Raw genomic sequence first — 16,627 nt, 5'->3', positions numbered from 1 at the left:
CTCGGTCTCCACCAGCCAGTTGTGTGGGCTGAGACGTGCAGCTGGCCGGAGACTAGTGCCTCCGTGGCTGAATTAAACACTGTGTTAAGCAGCTGCTCTCCTGATTTGCCTCCAGACTCTTTCTGTGCTGTTATTAACACCTACTTGTGCCCCGTTAGATAGGTCTTGTCTGCACAGTTTGATATATGACAAGGTTACACAGGAGTTCACTACAATTTACAGCTTCTCACCTGCTACCAGCGTCTTCCTGGTGCTTTGTCCAGTCCACTGCTACCCTGCTATAGCTTCTCACGTGGGGCTCACTGTATCCCTGCTGCTCCATCGCCTCTCTGCCCGCACAGCTGAAGAGTCAGTCTTCCCTTTCTCTCTCTGCGTTAGCTCTCTTTTTGCCTTTTAAAGATGGATTTTGCAAACCTGCTGGCTCCTCTTCCTCAGGGTGGCTGGGAGGGAGACATGGGAAGGGGCTGCGTCAGTCTGCCATCAACTCTTGCTTTCTCTTGAATTTTATAAATGCATTGAATTGGATTTTTATCCAAGCAGCAGAAAGCATTTGGAGGGCTTTCCATCAGCAGTATATAAATAAAAATGGATTAGAATAGATTGGATTGTTGCTTCTTACATCCGCTTCCCTATTTTGTTTTTGACAGGTCCTGACACCCACACACACGCTCCTTGCTCAGACTCGGTTAGATCTGCTTTTTTGTCTGCTTGGAGTTTTTGGCAGGATTTTCCATTCCTCATAACCTTCTTCCCTTACAGAGACTTTCAGGAGCTCCTACCCTGGTCCTTAGCTCTTAGGCCTTGTGCCCTTACGCTCCCCATACTGATGGGTCTTACCAGGCCCATCATTAAAACACCCCAGGGGCAAGCACTGCACCCTCCTGCAGGCTCTGAAATGGGGAAGCTACTGCTGCTGGCTCCTGATCTCCTTCACAACTCTACTGGGTCTAACGCTGCTCCCCTGCTTCAGTCTGTGCTTCCCCTTGCAAAGGAGGGGAACTGAGCAAAGAATCTGCAACAGGTAATTTCTGTAACAGATTTGCGCTTTTTCCCTGAGTTGAATATGCACGAGCGGGTCCTGATGTCTTCAAGTGCATTCAGTGTTTGAAGGGGCTTGCCTCATTTTTTTTCCTTGTGCACTGTATTTAATGCTACGTATCAATCACAAATGTTCCCTGTGTACATTCAAAAACTGGTATTTGCTATTCAAAAAGTGTTAAGTTGTAACTGTTTAAATAAATCTTGAGGAATTGTTTCTGATCCTAAAGTGGATGAGCATGCAAATACCTCTTGTCATGTGTGGCACACACCCCTTTAAAATGTTGTTTTAGTATTTACAGATGCACTCTTGAAATTCAATTTTCACGTGTATTTGTGCTCGAAGAGCTTGGTTGCTTGAATGTGTGCATAAAGGGGAGTATAAAAGCGACACAAGAACAAACTAGTAGAACGTACTTAAAAAAAAAAAATCGCCATTTTATAAAGTCAGTTTTTAAATTGTCAAACTCTAAACATGAGCACTGGAGAGAAAACAAGCAAGTGTATGAGTCAGAGATTCCCCCTTTTGCTTGCCGTGCTGCGTACCAGATACGTGGAAACAGAAAAGCAGCCAGGCGCAGAAGCAGGGCTGAGCGTGGCAACAAAAAAACAACATCTGTGGGATTTTCTCTCAACCCGTGATGCTGCAACACGTGGGCAGGGACCGGGCCGAGAGCTGTGCCAATACCTCCTTCTCTTCGCAGTGGGGTACTGCTCACTGAACCACAGTGCTCCAATGGGGCAGCCATCTGCGGAGGCATGCTGGAGGCCCATCACCTCCCTCGCGAAGCACCCAGCAATGCTCCGAGTGGCCTTGGCGGGGTCCCTCGGCTGCCTGTGCCCTGTCACGGGGCTGGCAGACCGCCAGCTCCTGCTGCCCACCACCTCAGACTGGGCTGGCAGGCCACCTGGGGCCCAGGCCAGCACAGAGGCTGGGGCACAAGGGAGGGAGAGTGGCAGTAACACGACGGGGTTCAGGCGGGGCAGACGACACAACGCCTGGCCCAACAGCGCCGGGGTCAGAGGAGAGGGCAGGCTGCTGCAGGCCCACAACATGGCCGACGCTCCCCGCCGCCGGAGAGCGCCTCACACCCCGCGCCCCACCCTCTACCGCGCGCATGCGCAGCCCCGCCCCCCGGGTCGGCCCAGGGGATTGCCGCGAGAGGCGGGGCGTCCTAACCGGGCGGAAGTGACGAACAACTAGGGGCGGAAGCGGTACAGGGCGCCGCTTCCTGCTCGGCGCCGGGGCGTGGCTGGCTCGCGGCAGGTGAGGGGCGCGCGGCGCGGCAGGGAGCGCGCGCTGGGCTCGGCGTGGCCGCGGGGGGCGGGGCCGGGCCCTCCTCCCCCCCCGCCCCTCGGTTCTGTGCCCGGTGCCCGCGGCGGGCTCGGTGCGGCCTGGCCGGCCCCGCGGGGGCACCGGGGGTCGGCGGTGCTGGCGGAGGGCGCCGAGGAGGGCCGGGTGCGGGGGGCGTCCCCGCGGCGCAGCGCGGAGGGGAACAGCTTTGACTGGACTCGGCGGCGAGGAGCCGGGGCGCGGGGAGGTTCGCTCCCCAGCGGGGGCAGTAGGCGCTGGCAGGGCCAGCGGGCCCGAGCGGGGCAGTAGGCGCTGGCAGGGCCCCGTGAGCGCCTGTGAGGGGCTGCCGCGGGGTCTGCGGCCTGTCACCCTCCGGTGAAACGCTTCTGGTGGCCACAGGCGCTGTGCATCGGGGACCCCGTCAGGTCTTGGGAAGAAGAGCTTGGTAATGTGAAACGAGGGTCATACAATACCTGTTTGGGTGGGATAACAGGTTTAGAAAAGCTCTTGTTACGCTTCTTACGAGGTGCTTCAGTGCTGGGCCATGAAATAGATTGGAGAACCTGCCAGGCAGGTGTGGAGCACGGAAATCTCAAGTTGGCGATGACGTATGGGACACTGGCGCTCAATGTAGCGCTTCGGGGTATGGGAAGGGCCATGTCTTCTCTCCATGTAGGTTAGGTACCCTGTAGGGATAGACAGCTAGATGCTGCAGCCTGGAGGGAGTCACGAAAAAGAGAAAAAGGTGTCCAAGATAGAGGGTCAGGGGACTCTGAGATGTGGGTTACGTAACTTTTCCTCAGAAAGTTAGCTAACGGCTTGTAATAGAGTTGTGGGGGGTTTGTGCTATTCCAAGTACCGACTGGTTACTATTAACTGTCAGCTAATTCAAAGAACACCACAGATTATAAAAAATGTAACTTCCAGTCCATCAGTGCATCAACACAGTTTGCTACCTGGAGTACTAGCAAATCGGTTTTAATATGGATTGCCTTTCAAGTTGCACAAGGGCATGTTCCTCACTCCCAAGCTGGTAGCTGTGGTGATGTAACTATTTGACAAATCAAAACACGTTGTCAGTGTTTGCAAGTGAACCGAAGTGCTGTTGTGATAAATACATTTATTGTATTAATTTTTTTCTATGTTCAAAATAAAGAATGAGTCAGCCAATAGTAGAAAGACCACAGGGCTACAAGACCTAGCTGTGCACATGAAGAAAGGCTGCTGATGGACGTAGTGAACATTGTGTATCCATATCCAGCAGTGGTGATCGTTGTTAGTATTTATTTTAGTAATCAACAGAAGTCCTGCTGGGGTGACAGGGCTTCTTTTTTTGTTGCTTTTTTTCTAAATGGTGTGGCTCAAATGTTGAGTGGTTGGACAGCACCTGGATTATCCCAGAGGCCTCTTTCAGAAGAGGAGGCTTTTCATCCCTGGGGAGAATTCTTGACTCTGCTCACTTCTACAGTGCAGCTTCCAGCAACGAGTGTGGGATAGTGCCAGCTGTGATTGTGGCATTTCACGTGATTCAAGCAAATGTCAGCTAGAAGTTGGCTTGTGATGACCTATTTATTTCATTTAGGTTGCGCAGCGGGTGTTGCTGGCAGTGATTTGCAGACTGGATTGACCTATCCTGGAGTAGATGAGGTAGAAGCTAAAATTGTCCCTATTTCTTGCCAGTTCTCTGAAATACAGAGCCTTCCTTGAGCAGTGAAAGGAAGTGGAGCGGATAGGGCTGCTCTTGCCAGAGGCAAGGGCTGGAAGCAAAGTGACTTTGGCATGTCCTTGTAGAGGCTTTCTGCATTTTGGTTTTCCAGGGAATCGGAGGTGCTCCAGTCAACTGTCCTTTGCTTAGACTTTCTTTTAGGAGGGTTGGCTAAGGGCTGATAAGTTCTCCTGATAGTTAATTATGTTTGTCTTGTCTGAGTAGTAAAGCTGGGATGTAAAGGCTGCCCGATATACCTCTGTATTCCTGGGATGCTTTGGCTAGGGGGAAATAGCCACACCTCCAAAGAGCCCTGGGGCAGAAAAATGCCTGAGGCACTCCCAGAGCAGCACAGGCTGCTAGTCTTAGCATCTGCCCTTCTTCTATCACTCTGGATATTTAAACTGAGTTTTTAATCTTCATTCCTTCAAATAAGAAGTGCTGTTCTCTTCTCTCAACTCAGGAGTTCATTGGCAAGAAAACTGACAGCAGATAATCCCTGGGAACTACTCTGCAGTCTGGCTTCTGGGTTCTGGTAATACCAGGTAACTATAGTCACTGCACACTCGGCCTGAGCAGTAAAAGAGAAGGGTAGAAATTGAGGGCTGGGGAAAAATAGTACTGAGATAAGCCTGAAAGCAAGGCAGATTTTTTTAATAATTTTTTTTTTTTTAGATTAAAGATAGTGTGCAGAGGAAGAAGGGGATTATGTCTGAAATTGTGATGTTTCCTATGGCTGTGGTGTTTGAGCTTGAAGGGAATCATTTTTATCACTCAAAAAGCAATTTCTCTAGCTGATCAGCTCTGCTTAGACCCCTTCACAAGATAACCTTTGCCAGAAAATAGTCCTTCCAGCAGTTTGTTTAGTGGGTTATTGATTCACCAGGTGTCATTCTTTTGACCCATCTTTTTGTCAGCTCCTGTCATCCAGGCCACCCTGTAGGGGTATTCCTTTTAGCAAATGCGAACAGACTTGAAGACACTTCCTTATAGTGAGTGAGTTCCCCTCCTGTTATCTGGCAGAAATGCACACATCCCCTTTGCTTTTGTATGTATAAAATGGGCAGGAACTGGTTTGGTTGCCAGTTTGATTTACTTAATACTTCATTAAGTATCTCAGGATCTGTTGTAACACAGTGCATGTGGGGTATGGGTGCTGTAAAACTCCAGAACTTTGGAGCAGAGGCTACTGAATGTGGAGGTGAAAAAGAGGATATTGCTAGTTAGGGTTTATGGCAGCGAGATGTGACAATGGTTAGATCTGCAACTGAGGTCACTCTGCAGGACAGTGAAGCTGATTTTGCATCAGAAAATTAGAGGGAAAAATTAACTGGGTTGGTTTGTTTGTTTGTTTTAGGAAAGTGCTATGTTTTTGGAAGTATGTATTTGTTGCTGTGGTCTGATAGTAAGATTGAGCAGCTCCTCATTTTTCTGAACCAAGTGTTCTGGAGGAAGCTCTATAGCAGCGTTTCAGCTAGCCTGCTTTTAAAACTCCAGTATTTAAGAGAACTTACTGCAGGGAAATGGCCCTTCCAAGGGACTTTTGGCATAGCCAGTGGCTTCTGTGTACTTCAGGCATACAAAACCAAAGTGCCCCCATTTAGGGAATTGAATGAAGAGCTGTGTCTGGATGTTTGGCCTGGGATTCTCAGCATTACTTTTGATGTCTGTATTGTAGGTCTAGCTAAGCTATTTGCTTAGGCTTCTTTTATAATAAATAGTGAGAGGAAGGGAAGGCAGGCAATTAGCCCAGTGCTTTTGGTCAGTTTTAGATGGCTGCCTTAGAATCAGATCAGTTGTTCATTAGAGCTCCTGATTGTCTCCATTAATGATGAAAGCCAAAGATGACAGTTGCAGAGTGGGTTATCTGATTAACTTTAGATATCAATATCTGTCCGTCAAAATGAGCTTTATGTATCCAGCTGAAGGAAATCAATTTCAGCCTGTGCTTAGAGGACAGGACTTTCTCAGCAAGGTGATGCAGCCTGCAGCTCCGTGCCTCATGGCAGTGAGGGCTGCTGTCTATGCTTCGCAAAGCAGAGCTCTGCGTTGAGAGGAGAGGTTATCTTGAAGACAGTAGTGCTTTAGAGGCCATCTTAGCTTGTGGAGCTGAGAGGATTGAAGTGCACCTCTAAATTCTTTTAAGTCTCTACCTTTCAGATTCTCTTTAAAAAATAATTTAACGTAATAGCATTCTGTCTTCTGGAGAGTTGAAATAATTTGATTTTATGTGATCCATGTTTAAATGTCAGGTATTTTGCAATTTGCCAGGGAGTTGCCGTATGCTATTGTAAAGCTGGGCTCCGAGATCTCAAATTTTGATTCTTTCTCTTTAGCCTAAGTGGAATAGGGCAGTGTAGTATGTGACAAACCAACAAATCTGAGTGGCTCTGAGTAGTTTTTAGGGAAAGGGAGGGTCTCCATTTGAGAATGATCACCACGTCTTTTGATGTATTGGTTCAGGCCCACGCTTATTTGATTTAAGAGACAATGCTGCTGGTGGGAAACCAAATCTTCCAGTTCATGTGCATTTAGTTACCTGTCAATAATGTCTTAATGTCATATTACTTATAGATTTCATCTGTCTTTAGTAGCTGCAGTACCTACTGTTTCTTTCAAAGCAATGTGTCTGAGCCAAAGGTGTTAACAGGCCCTGGCTTCTTGAGAGAGGCTGCGTTAAATACTGGGCTCACGCTTTCAGAAGGACATTTTTGACAGGTCAGTGCGTTTCCTTTGGTAGCTCTGAGTCCTCAGGTAGGATCACATACAGATAGCCTTTTGTTCTGGAAACAGCAGGATAGGACAAACACATAAGTAGCAATGGGTGTTTGTTGTTCTCTGACACAGCCCATGGTCCGGGGAGACATGTTCCTATCAGGCACCCAGTTCACAGAAACTGTGTCAGTAAGCTGCTCTTTTGTTGCAAAGCAGCCTATTTATTGTGTTCCCTCTGCAGCTTAGGGAATTAACTGGGAAAAAAAAAAAGTTTTGGGGTTTTGGATGCAAGCTTCATACCAGAGTCTGTCTTGCTGTTTCCAAAAGTGGATATCTTCATAGCATTACCCAAATACCTTTTTCTATTACAGTGTTGGTAGTCAGTAGGTTGAGCGAAACATATATTTCAAATTGGGTACCTTTCATGCAGATCCCAAGGTATGCTAGGTTGAATTAAACGGCTATCAGTAGTATGTAGATTCAGCTAACAAAAAGGCAGCTAGCACTGTAGCTGACATCATGGTGCAATATGATGTTCTTGTGGTACCCAGATGTGTGAGATACTGTGTATATGGTAACTGCCAGTAATTCCACGCCATTTGGATATGGAGAACTGAGTGGCATTATATCACTGGGTAGTTAGTGGCTGTCTACCAGTGCAGCAGAAAAAGCTTTTCCTTTTCCCACAGCTGCTGCTAGGACAGATGAGGTGAGACTGCTTCAGTGATGGAATCCACTCCTGCCATTTCTAAGCAGAATATTGGCCCACAAGGCCAGGATGTGCAGTGTGTGAAATGCAGTGCGAGCTCCTGAGTCCTGCTGAGTATCATCAGGTCAGGCTCCTCAGTGCTCTGCTGTTTCTGCAGGGCCGTGGTGTGATGTGGGAGGCTGACTCCTTTTGGGAAGATCTTGGCTGTTCACGTAGTCCCATATCAATGAGCGACTTTTGGAAGTATCGGCATGTAGCAGGAGGTGCCTTGTAGGATTCATTTTCTACATGGACTTTTTTTGGTTGTTGCTCTTCTGAGGTAATGCTATACTGTAAGGACAGGCTGAAAGTATGAGGTTAATGAGATTAAGTATCTCTCTTTCTAAAGCTGGAGCAGAGGAGCAGAAATGGCTTTTACAGCTGTGGCTAAGTTAACTTTGTGATGCAGATGTGGCCATGATGTGCTCCTGCTGCTCTGAGGGGGAGGGAGAGTGACAGCTTCTAAAGCTTCTCACTTTCCTGCACCCCTTGCCAGTCTCTGTGCCTGGGGAGCTCCAGCTGCCCAGTTTAACTCACTCATTGAGAGTGGGCAGGGTGGGACAGCTGGAACAGAGAGCTCTCTTGCTCCAGAAATGGTACTGGGAAAGAAAATCCTAACTGATGCCAGACCCTCCAAAGATGGAGAAACCCTGCTCTTCATAGCTTTGTCTAAAATAGCTACTAGAAGTCTTGAGACCCAAAGCAGTAATGTCTACAACAGAGTTTGAGGATGCTACTATAAGAGACGTCTAGTAACATGAGCACCCTGGTGGAGTACAGCCTGCTACAGGGCCTAATTATGGTCTTATTAATGCTTTCTTTCATCACTGCCTTCCAGCCTTCAGATGGTGATTAGACCTATTTATAGGGGCAAAGTTCCTTAATATTCAGCACAGTGCACCTCTTGCCAATCAAATCAGTACTATCTGCATCTTTGATTGCTGCTTAATAACACTGTAGAACACGGTTAATTAAAAAATATAAATAGACTTTTCATCCTCTTAACTTATCAAAGTGCTTCTCTCCTCCTCCCTTCCCCTCCCTGCCCCCCTCAAAAAAGGTAAAGTTGGCTTAGCATAGGGACTGTGGTGAACCTCTCGTCTCACTGCTAGAAATACTTCTTGCTGTCCTACCCAGGATAGTTACCCATTGTGTGCTCTGCTGGAGGACTAAATTTCAACCCCACCAGTGAATGTCAACACAGGGCAGAATGATCATTTGCTGCACAATAAAACAGGACTTACATCTAGGCTCTTGTGCTGCTTTTACCACCAGAGAGTAAGCAACTTCTAGCTTTCATTTCAGTTGTGTGTCTACGTCTGTGTGAGTGCATGTGCACACACTGCCTAATCCTGTCCCTTAACAGGAGGAGCATATGCAATGACACGTTTTGCTTTTCTAACATTTTAAGTCTCTCTTTTAAATATGGTTCCCTGGCTTTGCAGCTGGTAAACTCACAGGATTGTGCTTTATCTGTGGAGGGCAAGGTGATAAAATTGTCATTGTTTTTTTATTTTTTCCTTGGAGGAGTTCATTCTGATACTTTGTTGGAATGGCCTCTAGGCAAGCTTCTAGTACAGCCAAGGTATGACTTGAATATGCCAGCAGATTTGATCATGATTTGAAATTTGGTGGGGAGCCTGTGTGGAAAGTAGAGAATGAGGATGATGTAGTAGTATATTAAGTAGAGTACTGTAGTTAAGTGTACAGTAGTAGAAGTTTGTGATGAGACACACAACAGACGTTGTAGAAGCTGGGAGCTTTGTGAGCTCTAAAAGCCACATTTAGGTATTGCAAGCTGACATAGTAGGCTAGATTGGAGCAGAAGAAAGTGAGAATAAGAGAGGCCTGTTATTGTCAGCCAGGATGGGACAACGTTTGTCCAGGTAAACATGGTAGAAGGTGTTATGTGTAAGAAGTTACTGTCAGTGAGGAATTTGGGATGACTTGTCACTGTGAACCAAGTTATGCATGTGACTTTCCTCTGTCAGAGCAGACAGCACCTTGTGATAAGCTATGCCCAAAGCCTGTCTCTACTCCATCTTTTGAGTGTGTTTAATCTTAACTTGTAGTTCTTTTGTGACTTGGTCTGTTCCCACTGTGGAACCAGCCTGGTGGTAGTAGTGTAGTGGTATGTGGTGAGGGATATGCAGACTTGTGTTTTATTGCATATTGCTGGTCTCTGCATCCTTGCAGGTGGCTACAAGGCACTGATCTTTTATTAGGGTCCTACAAAGGAGAGACATAGGGCTAGAGACAGCCTGTCACTTCTTCTTGGAGATGTTACTGCATGTGGGAATTAAAGGACTTTAGTTCATGCTGCCTTTCCAGTGCTGTTACAGAAGCAGCAGCAGCAGCACAGTAATTGCTGAAGCAGCCCTTGTATCTTTGAAGAATACACACTGATTTTTTTCAGAGTATTGAAGCCCTCTTCTCCCCTGAACCCCCTTTTTTTAATCCCTTGAAGCATGTTAAGGAAGCAAGTATTGTTGGTGGCTTGCTTTATTCTCCCTTTATTTTCATAACAAAGCCTGCATCTGGTAAGTGCTTGTATATAGCTTTACAGTCTCTGCCTGTGTTGAGGGCAGCCAAATTATTTTTTTAATATTGCCTTTGTTTACGTTCCCTTGAAAAATTAAGATATTTTAAGGTTGTGGGGTTTTTTTTGTTTGTAGATAATCATCTCGGTGATCCGTCCTCCATAGAGCAGTATTTTCTAATGAGCTTAGAGGAGCGTTGCTTATTTTACAGACTCTGTTTGCTCTCTAACAAGTTCTCTTGGGCTTAGCCTTGACATAAGGCGTTTTATTCTTGGGTCTAGGGGGAAGTAACCCAAGAGGTGAGCAAAGTAGGTGCAGTGTTTCTCTACCTATCCAGAGCAGTGAATTGTATACTTCCTTCTCTGGGTTTGGAGCTGCAAATCTCTACATAGCCATCAGAATATCAGACTTGCCTGTGATGATTGAACAGTATGCCCAACTGCTGGTTCCAGATACCTGAAAACCCTGGAGTGCTCAGCCTGTATCTATGCTGGTGTAAGCCTTTTGGAAAAGTGAGACAGCCTGGTGGAGGCTGATGTTGCATTTCCCACTGCTGTTGTTTCACTCAGCTTTTGCTAGTGTGAATGTTGGAACTGAGAGGGAGAGAACAGCTTTGGGTGCAGAGGGATAGCCACCAGCCCTGACGAGCTTTGTACCAGCTTGTTTGAGGATAAAGGCATAGACAGCTTAAGGCAAAAGTGCAAATCTGAGCAGTTGCGAGCTCTAGTCAGAACTTCCAAATCAGGATATAGCACTCGTAAGCAGGTGGTATAGTGAGAAAACAACCTTTTTCTCTTTGTTTGCAATTTAATAAGGCAAACGAGGTTATTGTATGACACCTGAGCGCATTTGTCTTGATCATGAAAATTGACAGGAAAAAAAAAAATTGAATAAAGAGTGGCTGGAGTCCCTAGCTTCTGCAACTCTTTTCCAGACCCTCTTTGATCAGAAAAAAAGAGCCATATTGCTGTTTCTTCTGCCTTGTGTGATCCAGAGGTGATCATGCCACTAGTGATTAAATCTCTTGGGTGATCTGACATCTGCTTTTCTGAATCATACTTGCTTTGGGTTTTATATGCCCATTTCTCACTGTAGCATCTGAGTATTTCATGTCAGCCGTCATAATTCCGGGATGCTGTGCTTTCTGCTGAAACACGCCAGCTCCTCTTTAAGATTCTGGAGTGGTACTGGAACCAGTTTGTTGCTTTGTGGAAGTCACTTCCATGTGTAAGATACGAACAGTTTATTCGCACCTTTGGTGTGTATGTTATGTGAAGGCTTGGCATCCATTGGGCAGGGCGGGAGAGCTAGGATATTTCTAATCTGCAGCACTTTGTTTTTATGTAATGCCTAATTCTGGTAATGGAGCATGGCAAGGAAATGTGCTGCTTCCTTCTCAGTGCACTGGAGGTTGAGATAAAGGAAAAGTCATTCTTGCTGAGTGACATTCAGTCTTTGCTTTCCTTCCTGACTTTTGTTGGGAGTATTTTGAATTTTCCCTACTAAAATCTTCCTTGTTCCTGCAGTCTATGTCTGTTATGGGAAGCAATTCTGCTTTTATTCTAAGCATATGGTCAGGTCTTTACTCAAAGTATTTGTAAAACTGGCTTGTTTCTCCAGTTAATTTGGTCACAAGAGGTAATAAATAGGAGCTGTAACATGGGATTTTGCCCGAGTCTAGTAATTCAGAAGGCTGTTGCTGTTGTTCCTCTTTCTTGCTATAAATCTCTAATTTTTACCTTGCACAGAAAGAATTGTCTCTTGTATCTGTCTCTGATAGCAGTTCCCACAGAGTCTACCACATTTCTCTAATGTGTTTTTTTAGGAAAGGTGAGAATCTGGAGCTCATGTGAGAGGCTGGGTTGAGAACCTGTGAAACTGAAGTTTACTGACAGCCGAACTGTGACAGTGCGAGCAGGAGCACCTGGGGCTTTTCCTGCTTTGCCCCACTACTGTGTGCTCCTCTCTTTGCAGGGGAGCAGTGGGTCCTGAAGAACAGTCTGCAGCTTCTGAGTGCGAGGAAAGAAACAGTTTGGTAGTAGCTAGGGGAGTGCTGCTTCTGAGTGTGAGCATCTGTCAGTCAGCAGCTGAACTGAGCTTGGCTTTAGAAAGGTCACTAAGAGAATTAGGATTGGTGAGAGTCTGGGAAATCATACTGGGGCTGTATAATCTCATCTGGCCTCAAGAGGTGAAAAGCTTGGCCTTCTCATCCTGTGGGCAGAATTACCATTACATGGTAATGGTTTTGATAGCAAAGCAAGTTTAAGAAGTCCTCTTCCTGCCCCTGCTTCCCACTCTGTTTCATGACTGGGCAATTACAGCTATTTATCTGGCTGTGCTAAATTGGGTCATTGAACTGATCTGAGTTAAAAATAGGCATCCCAAGCATCATCAGCATTGATGCAACAGAAGAGTTGTGACCAGTGGCAGGGAGGATTGTAAACGTGTTTTGCTGCTGGAGCCAAAGTATCTCATAACTGCGTGCTCACTGTGTTATCTGGTCCCTTTGTTCTGCGTTGTCAGTCAAATAGTAGATTTGAAAGCAAAAGGGTTCAAGCTTGGTTGTGGTCAGCAGATCAAAAAATGCCATCTCAAAATTAGCTGTACTCCTCTCAGATTAACTTGTATGCTTTACAACTCTAAATAATAATTTCCTGCCTGCTGAATAGGCCAGTCAAGAAGACTAATCAGTGTGCAAACATTGCTACTAAAGAATGTGGATACAGAGTCTGGCTGCCAGTGATGCATGAAGTGAAACAGAATAGGTCTAGGCTTCCTGCAGCAGAGCCATGTCTTCTGATGGCTGGGCTTGATTTTGCAAATTTGTTATCTGCGGAAAGGCTCCTAGGTTTCCTCCTTCTTTTACTTCTCGTATGATTCATTATTAAACAACTTCCCCCCCCCACCCTGCCAAAAAAAAAACCAACCCCAACCAACCCTACCCTCCCCCCCAAACCCCCAAAACAACAGTCATATCACATTTACAGAAAGTCTTTCCTAACCTGCTGTGGTAGGATCAGAAAGGACAAATTTGGAGATGGTGGATGGTGTTTCTTAAATGTATGGGAATGGCTGCAGGCAAGTCTAATCTGATATCTTTTCATTTTGTGAAGCAAGATAGGGAATTTAAAGAATGTGTGAAGACCCCTCTAATTTTCACCTATTAAACAGTTGTTTTATGCTGTAACTATCTCTTCAGGCTCTTGTTTTGTGAATTTCTCCAGTATAGACTGTGTTTCTATGTTATTCTCAGCCTGCTCTGCTGTACAGGCTGGAATACAGTTTGCACACAGCAGTGCTCCCTGGACTAGCTCCCGCAGACCTCCAGGTACCATGGAGGGAATGCGTTGTGTCCTGAGATATCTCTGTCTGTTTCTGATGCCTTACTTTTTGATCTTCCTTTGTTTTGCTTCTCTTCAGCTTAATGAATATTTTCTTATACAGATGTATAGCACTCTGCATGATGAAACCCTGTAATGAGCAGCTGTAGACTGTGTTTTTTTACAGTCTGAATGAGCAAGGCACACGGAGAAGACAAATTGGAAGGGAGTTGTATAGGCCTAGCGGCAGAGTTTGGATTGGAAAACTATGGACACTCTACTCTGTTCATTAATCAGGCTGTCCTAATAGTATTGTATTTGTGAGTTTACAATTTCTAATGTGCTCAGAGAAATGGATTTCTTCTCTATACCCTCTCCTGTGTCCCGGGAACTTTTTTGTTATTTTTGTGAGCAAAAACATGGGAGGCAGACTCTTTGGGAGTTGCTGAGGGAGAGGTGAGCAAGGCTGGCAGGATGGAAACACAGGTGATACATAGCCTTCTCCTGGCTGAACTATACAGCAGTGGTATTGGCCTAGCTGCATCCAGGAGCGTGCATACTGCTCTGGTGCATTTAGGTTTTATATGTGAAAGGATCCTAAAATAAGGAGGCTTCTTTCAAGATAGTCGCTAAGGAAAAATCCAGTCACCAGAAGCAATGAGCAGCTCCTGGGAGTCTCAGAATGGAAGAACTCTCATTAACCTACTTGGAGCAAGGGCATGTGTGCACATGCATGCCTTGTAATTTCATAGCTGCTGTTCTTGGAAGGGAGCGGTGGTTGTGTTTCTTGGAGCAGAAGTGTAAGATGAAATACTGCATTTTGCTAATAGGGTTGAATGACCTGAAATATATCCATCTGGAATATGAGGATGGGAGGGAGAGGACATGGCGACTTCTGACGAGTCTTATCGCTGCCCTGAACTGACTTTGCTCCAAAGTGTGGTCTTTGTTTTCAGCACAGTACTGAGCAAAGTTTTGTTAAGTATCATGCTAAAAATAAAATTATGGTTCCCAAGAGCATTCAGGTAAGCAAGAGACTCCCACCTCACTGTAGCTGCCTTGCATTTATTAAAAATCCAATATGTCAACCTTACTACTTGTGCCTTTCTCCTCAGCTCACCGATTCCATTGCAAACACTTTCCTGAAATAATTAGGGGAGCAGAGAGTGGAAGTCCCTGAATAAAAGCTATGATAAAATGGAAGTATGTTTACTATAATGACCTATTTGCTCTTTCCTTTAGGCACAATGGCTACAGTAGCCCAGAAGCACTTTTTGGAAGGGCAGGCATACTCAGTCCCCCTGATCCAACCGGACTTACGCAGGGAGGAGGCTGTTCAGCAGGTGGCAGATGCACTTCAGTATCTGCAAAAGGTGTCGGGCGATATCTTCAACAGGTACAGTGCTGTCACATGGGGATTGGGGGCTTAGCATTCAAGCAACAGGAAACAGTGCTGTGATAAGGTTTCAGCAGTGAAAGGGCATTGCATTGGCAAGCAATGGAAGTTCAGAAAGGGGATAAAGAAGGACCAGATGCACTTCAATAAAAGTTTATTGGATTCGGGTCTGTCAAAGTTAAGCATAATGAAATGGCTGCAGTTAGCCAGAGGTTGGTTGTTATTAATTTTTTATTCAGTGGCAGACTCCCACAAATTGCATTACTGCTTCTGCTGCAGTTATCCTTTATTCCTTCTTGCTCATGTTTTAAATGAGAGACTTTCTTATTTAGAGTATCTTGAAGATACGTCTTTTTGAGTAATTGTACTTGGAGCAGTGGAGTAGAAGATGTCTCTTTGTTCTGATCTCTAGGACTTACAAAATGTTCTGTTTGGGCTTCTGGTGTTTTGCGCTTCTCTTTTTGTACGTTGGGAGGGCTGAGCACATGAGAGTGTCTGTTGTTCTTCTCGCCACAGTCTCATAATCCATCTAAACTGATCTCTTCAGGGATTCTGCCCAGACTTGCCACCTCTTGCATGTGATCATCTTTAGGACTGGATCTATAAGACTACCTATATAGCAGATCAGAGAGATTCTTGTGTTTGCCTGCAAATGATGGTAGATAGCGTGGTGCCTTTTTTCGTCCGATGCCATCTTTGATATCTCAGTGCCCTGAGACGGCATATAGTATCACTGGTATAGAAACAGATCAGCATTTATCTTCTCTCAGCCTGATTAGCAAAAGCACTTGCTTTGGTTTCAGTGGGGATCATGACTACCTGGTTTGATCTATTATGGTGTGAGCAGGACCATGGCATTCTTGTTTTGAGTTTTTTGGGTTTTTAAGGGCAGATTGAAGTTCTTTGATTTTTGATAGTGATACTTTGAAGGGCAGCCTCTGGGGAAAGGGTATTCCCTAAGGCTGAGTCAGGTCATTGAGGAAAATAAAGGCTTTTCATTGGAATAGTCTTTGTTTGGGCAAGGGCTCCTGGGCAAGGACCAGGAATGTGTTTAGCCTGGATTAGGCTGAACACAAGGTCTCACTCTTTTGTGCACTTCTCATTATGGGAACCCTTCATAATATAAGGCTGGGAGAAGGCTTTCTAGAGCTGCCAGAAGTGTGTGGAAAACAACTCTCAAACTTGGGACTGGTTGGCAGTGCTGTCCCTGTCTGTGGGGCAAATAAAGCTATAGATAAAACAGGAGTGGTTCTTTCCCTGCTTCTTTTTTTTTTTCTTTTTTTTTTTTTTTTTCCTCCTACTCGCTGCTTTGGAACGCAGTACCCTGTAATTTCCCTGGGGAGACAAGCCTGCTGTTTTGTATGCAAGTCACTCCTGAGTCCTGAACAGTGACTGTGATGCTGTTCCCTCGCTCTTTGGTGCACTCATGACTTCTAATTACCAATTTTTTCCAACAACAGAGGAGGCTTCATTGGGCTTTTTGTTTGCTTTGCCTTTCCTCTGAGGTCTCAGCTCTCTGATATAATTAATAACGATTTAGTAATTATGCAGGCGTCTGATTAAAAGTTCCATGACCTTGGTTGTTCCATGCCAATCAAGGGGCAAAGCTTTCAAGGTGAGAACTTTGCCGCTTAGTGAAGAGTGACCTTTTATCTTCCTTTTCCTGAGATAAGGCAGCTCTGTCTTCCATTTCTAGGAAGGAGCTGCCTTATCTGGGGAAGCTGACTGTTCAGATCTGCAAAACAGCAGCGTGCAATGTTGATGGAGAGGAAACTTGTTCAGTATGGCAGACTTAGCTGAGTGTGTCAAACTCATTACTTCAGCACTACAAAGATGCAGATGTTCTGGGGTTGTATTGTGGGAACACTTGG

The 16,627-nt window shown here is 45.6% G+C and overlaps 1 protein-coding gene across 7 annotated transcripts in view; it reads left to right on the top strand.

The window, feature by feature from the left end:
• The first annotated feature begins 2,209 nt into the window (after positions 1–2,209).
• WASHC1 (WASH complex subunit 1) overlaps positions 2,210–16,627 on the top strand; it is a 45,214-nt gene continuing 30,796 nt past the window's right edge. Inside the window, exons 1-5 of one of the 7 annotated variants that reach the window (XM_075504095.1) lie at positions 2,628–2,777; positions 3,489–3,607; positions 3,915–3,979; positions 4,502–4,582; positions 14,603–14,756. In XM_075504095.1, the coding sequence (XP_075360210.1) occupies positions 14,608–14,756 (149 nt within the window). In that variant the 5' untranslated portion in view covers positions 2,628–2,777; positions 3,489–3,607; positions 3,915–3,979; positions 4,502–4,582; positions 14,603–14,607. Of the gene's footprint in view, positions 2,306–2,627; positions 2,778–3,488; positions 3,608–3,914; positions 3,980–4,486; positions 4,583–14,562; positions 14,757–16,627 lie in introns of those variants that run through there. The other 6 variants (XM_075504102.1, XM_075504128.1, XM_075504122.1 and 3 more) reach the window with 6 other exon arrangements.

This window comes from Mycteria americana, chromosome 1, assembly GCF_035582795.1.
Source record: "Mycteria americana isolate JAX WOST 10 ecotype Jacksonville Zoo and Gardens chromosome 1, USCA_MyAme_1.0, whole genome shotgun sequence".
Lineage (NCBI taxonomy): Eukaryota > Metazoa > Chordata > Aves > Ciconiiformes > Ciconiidae > Mycteria > Mycteria americana.
This window is presented reverse-complemented; position numbering and strand designations above follow the sequence as displayed.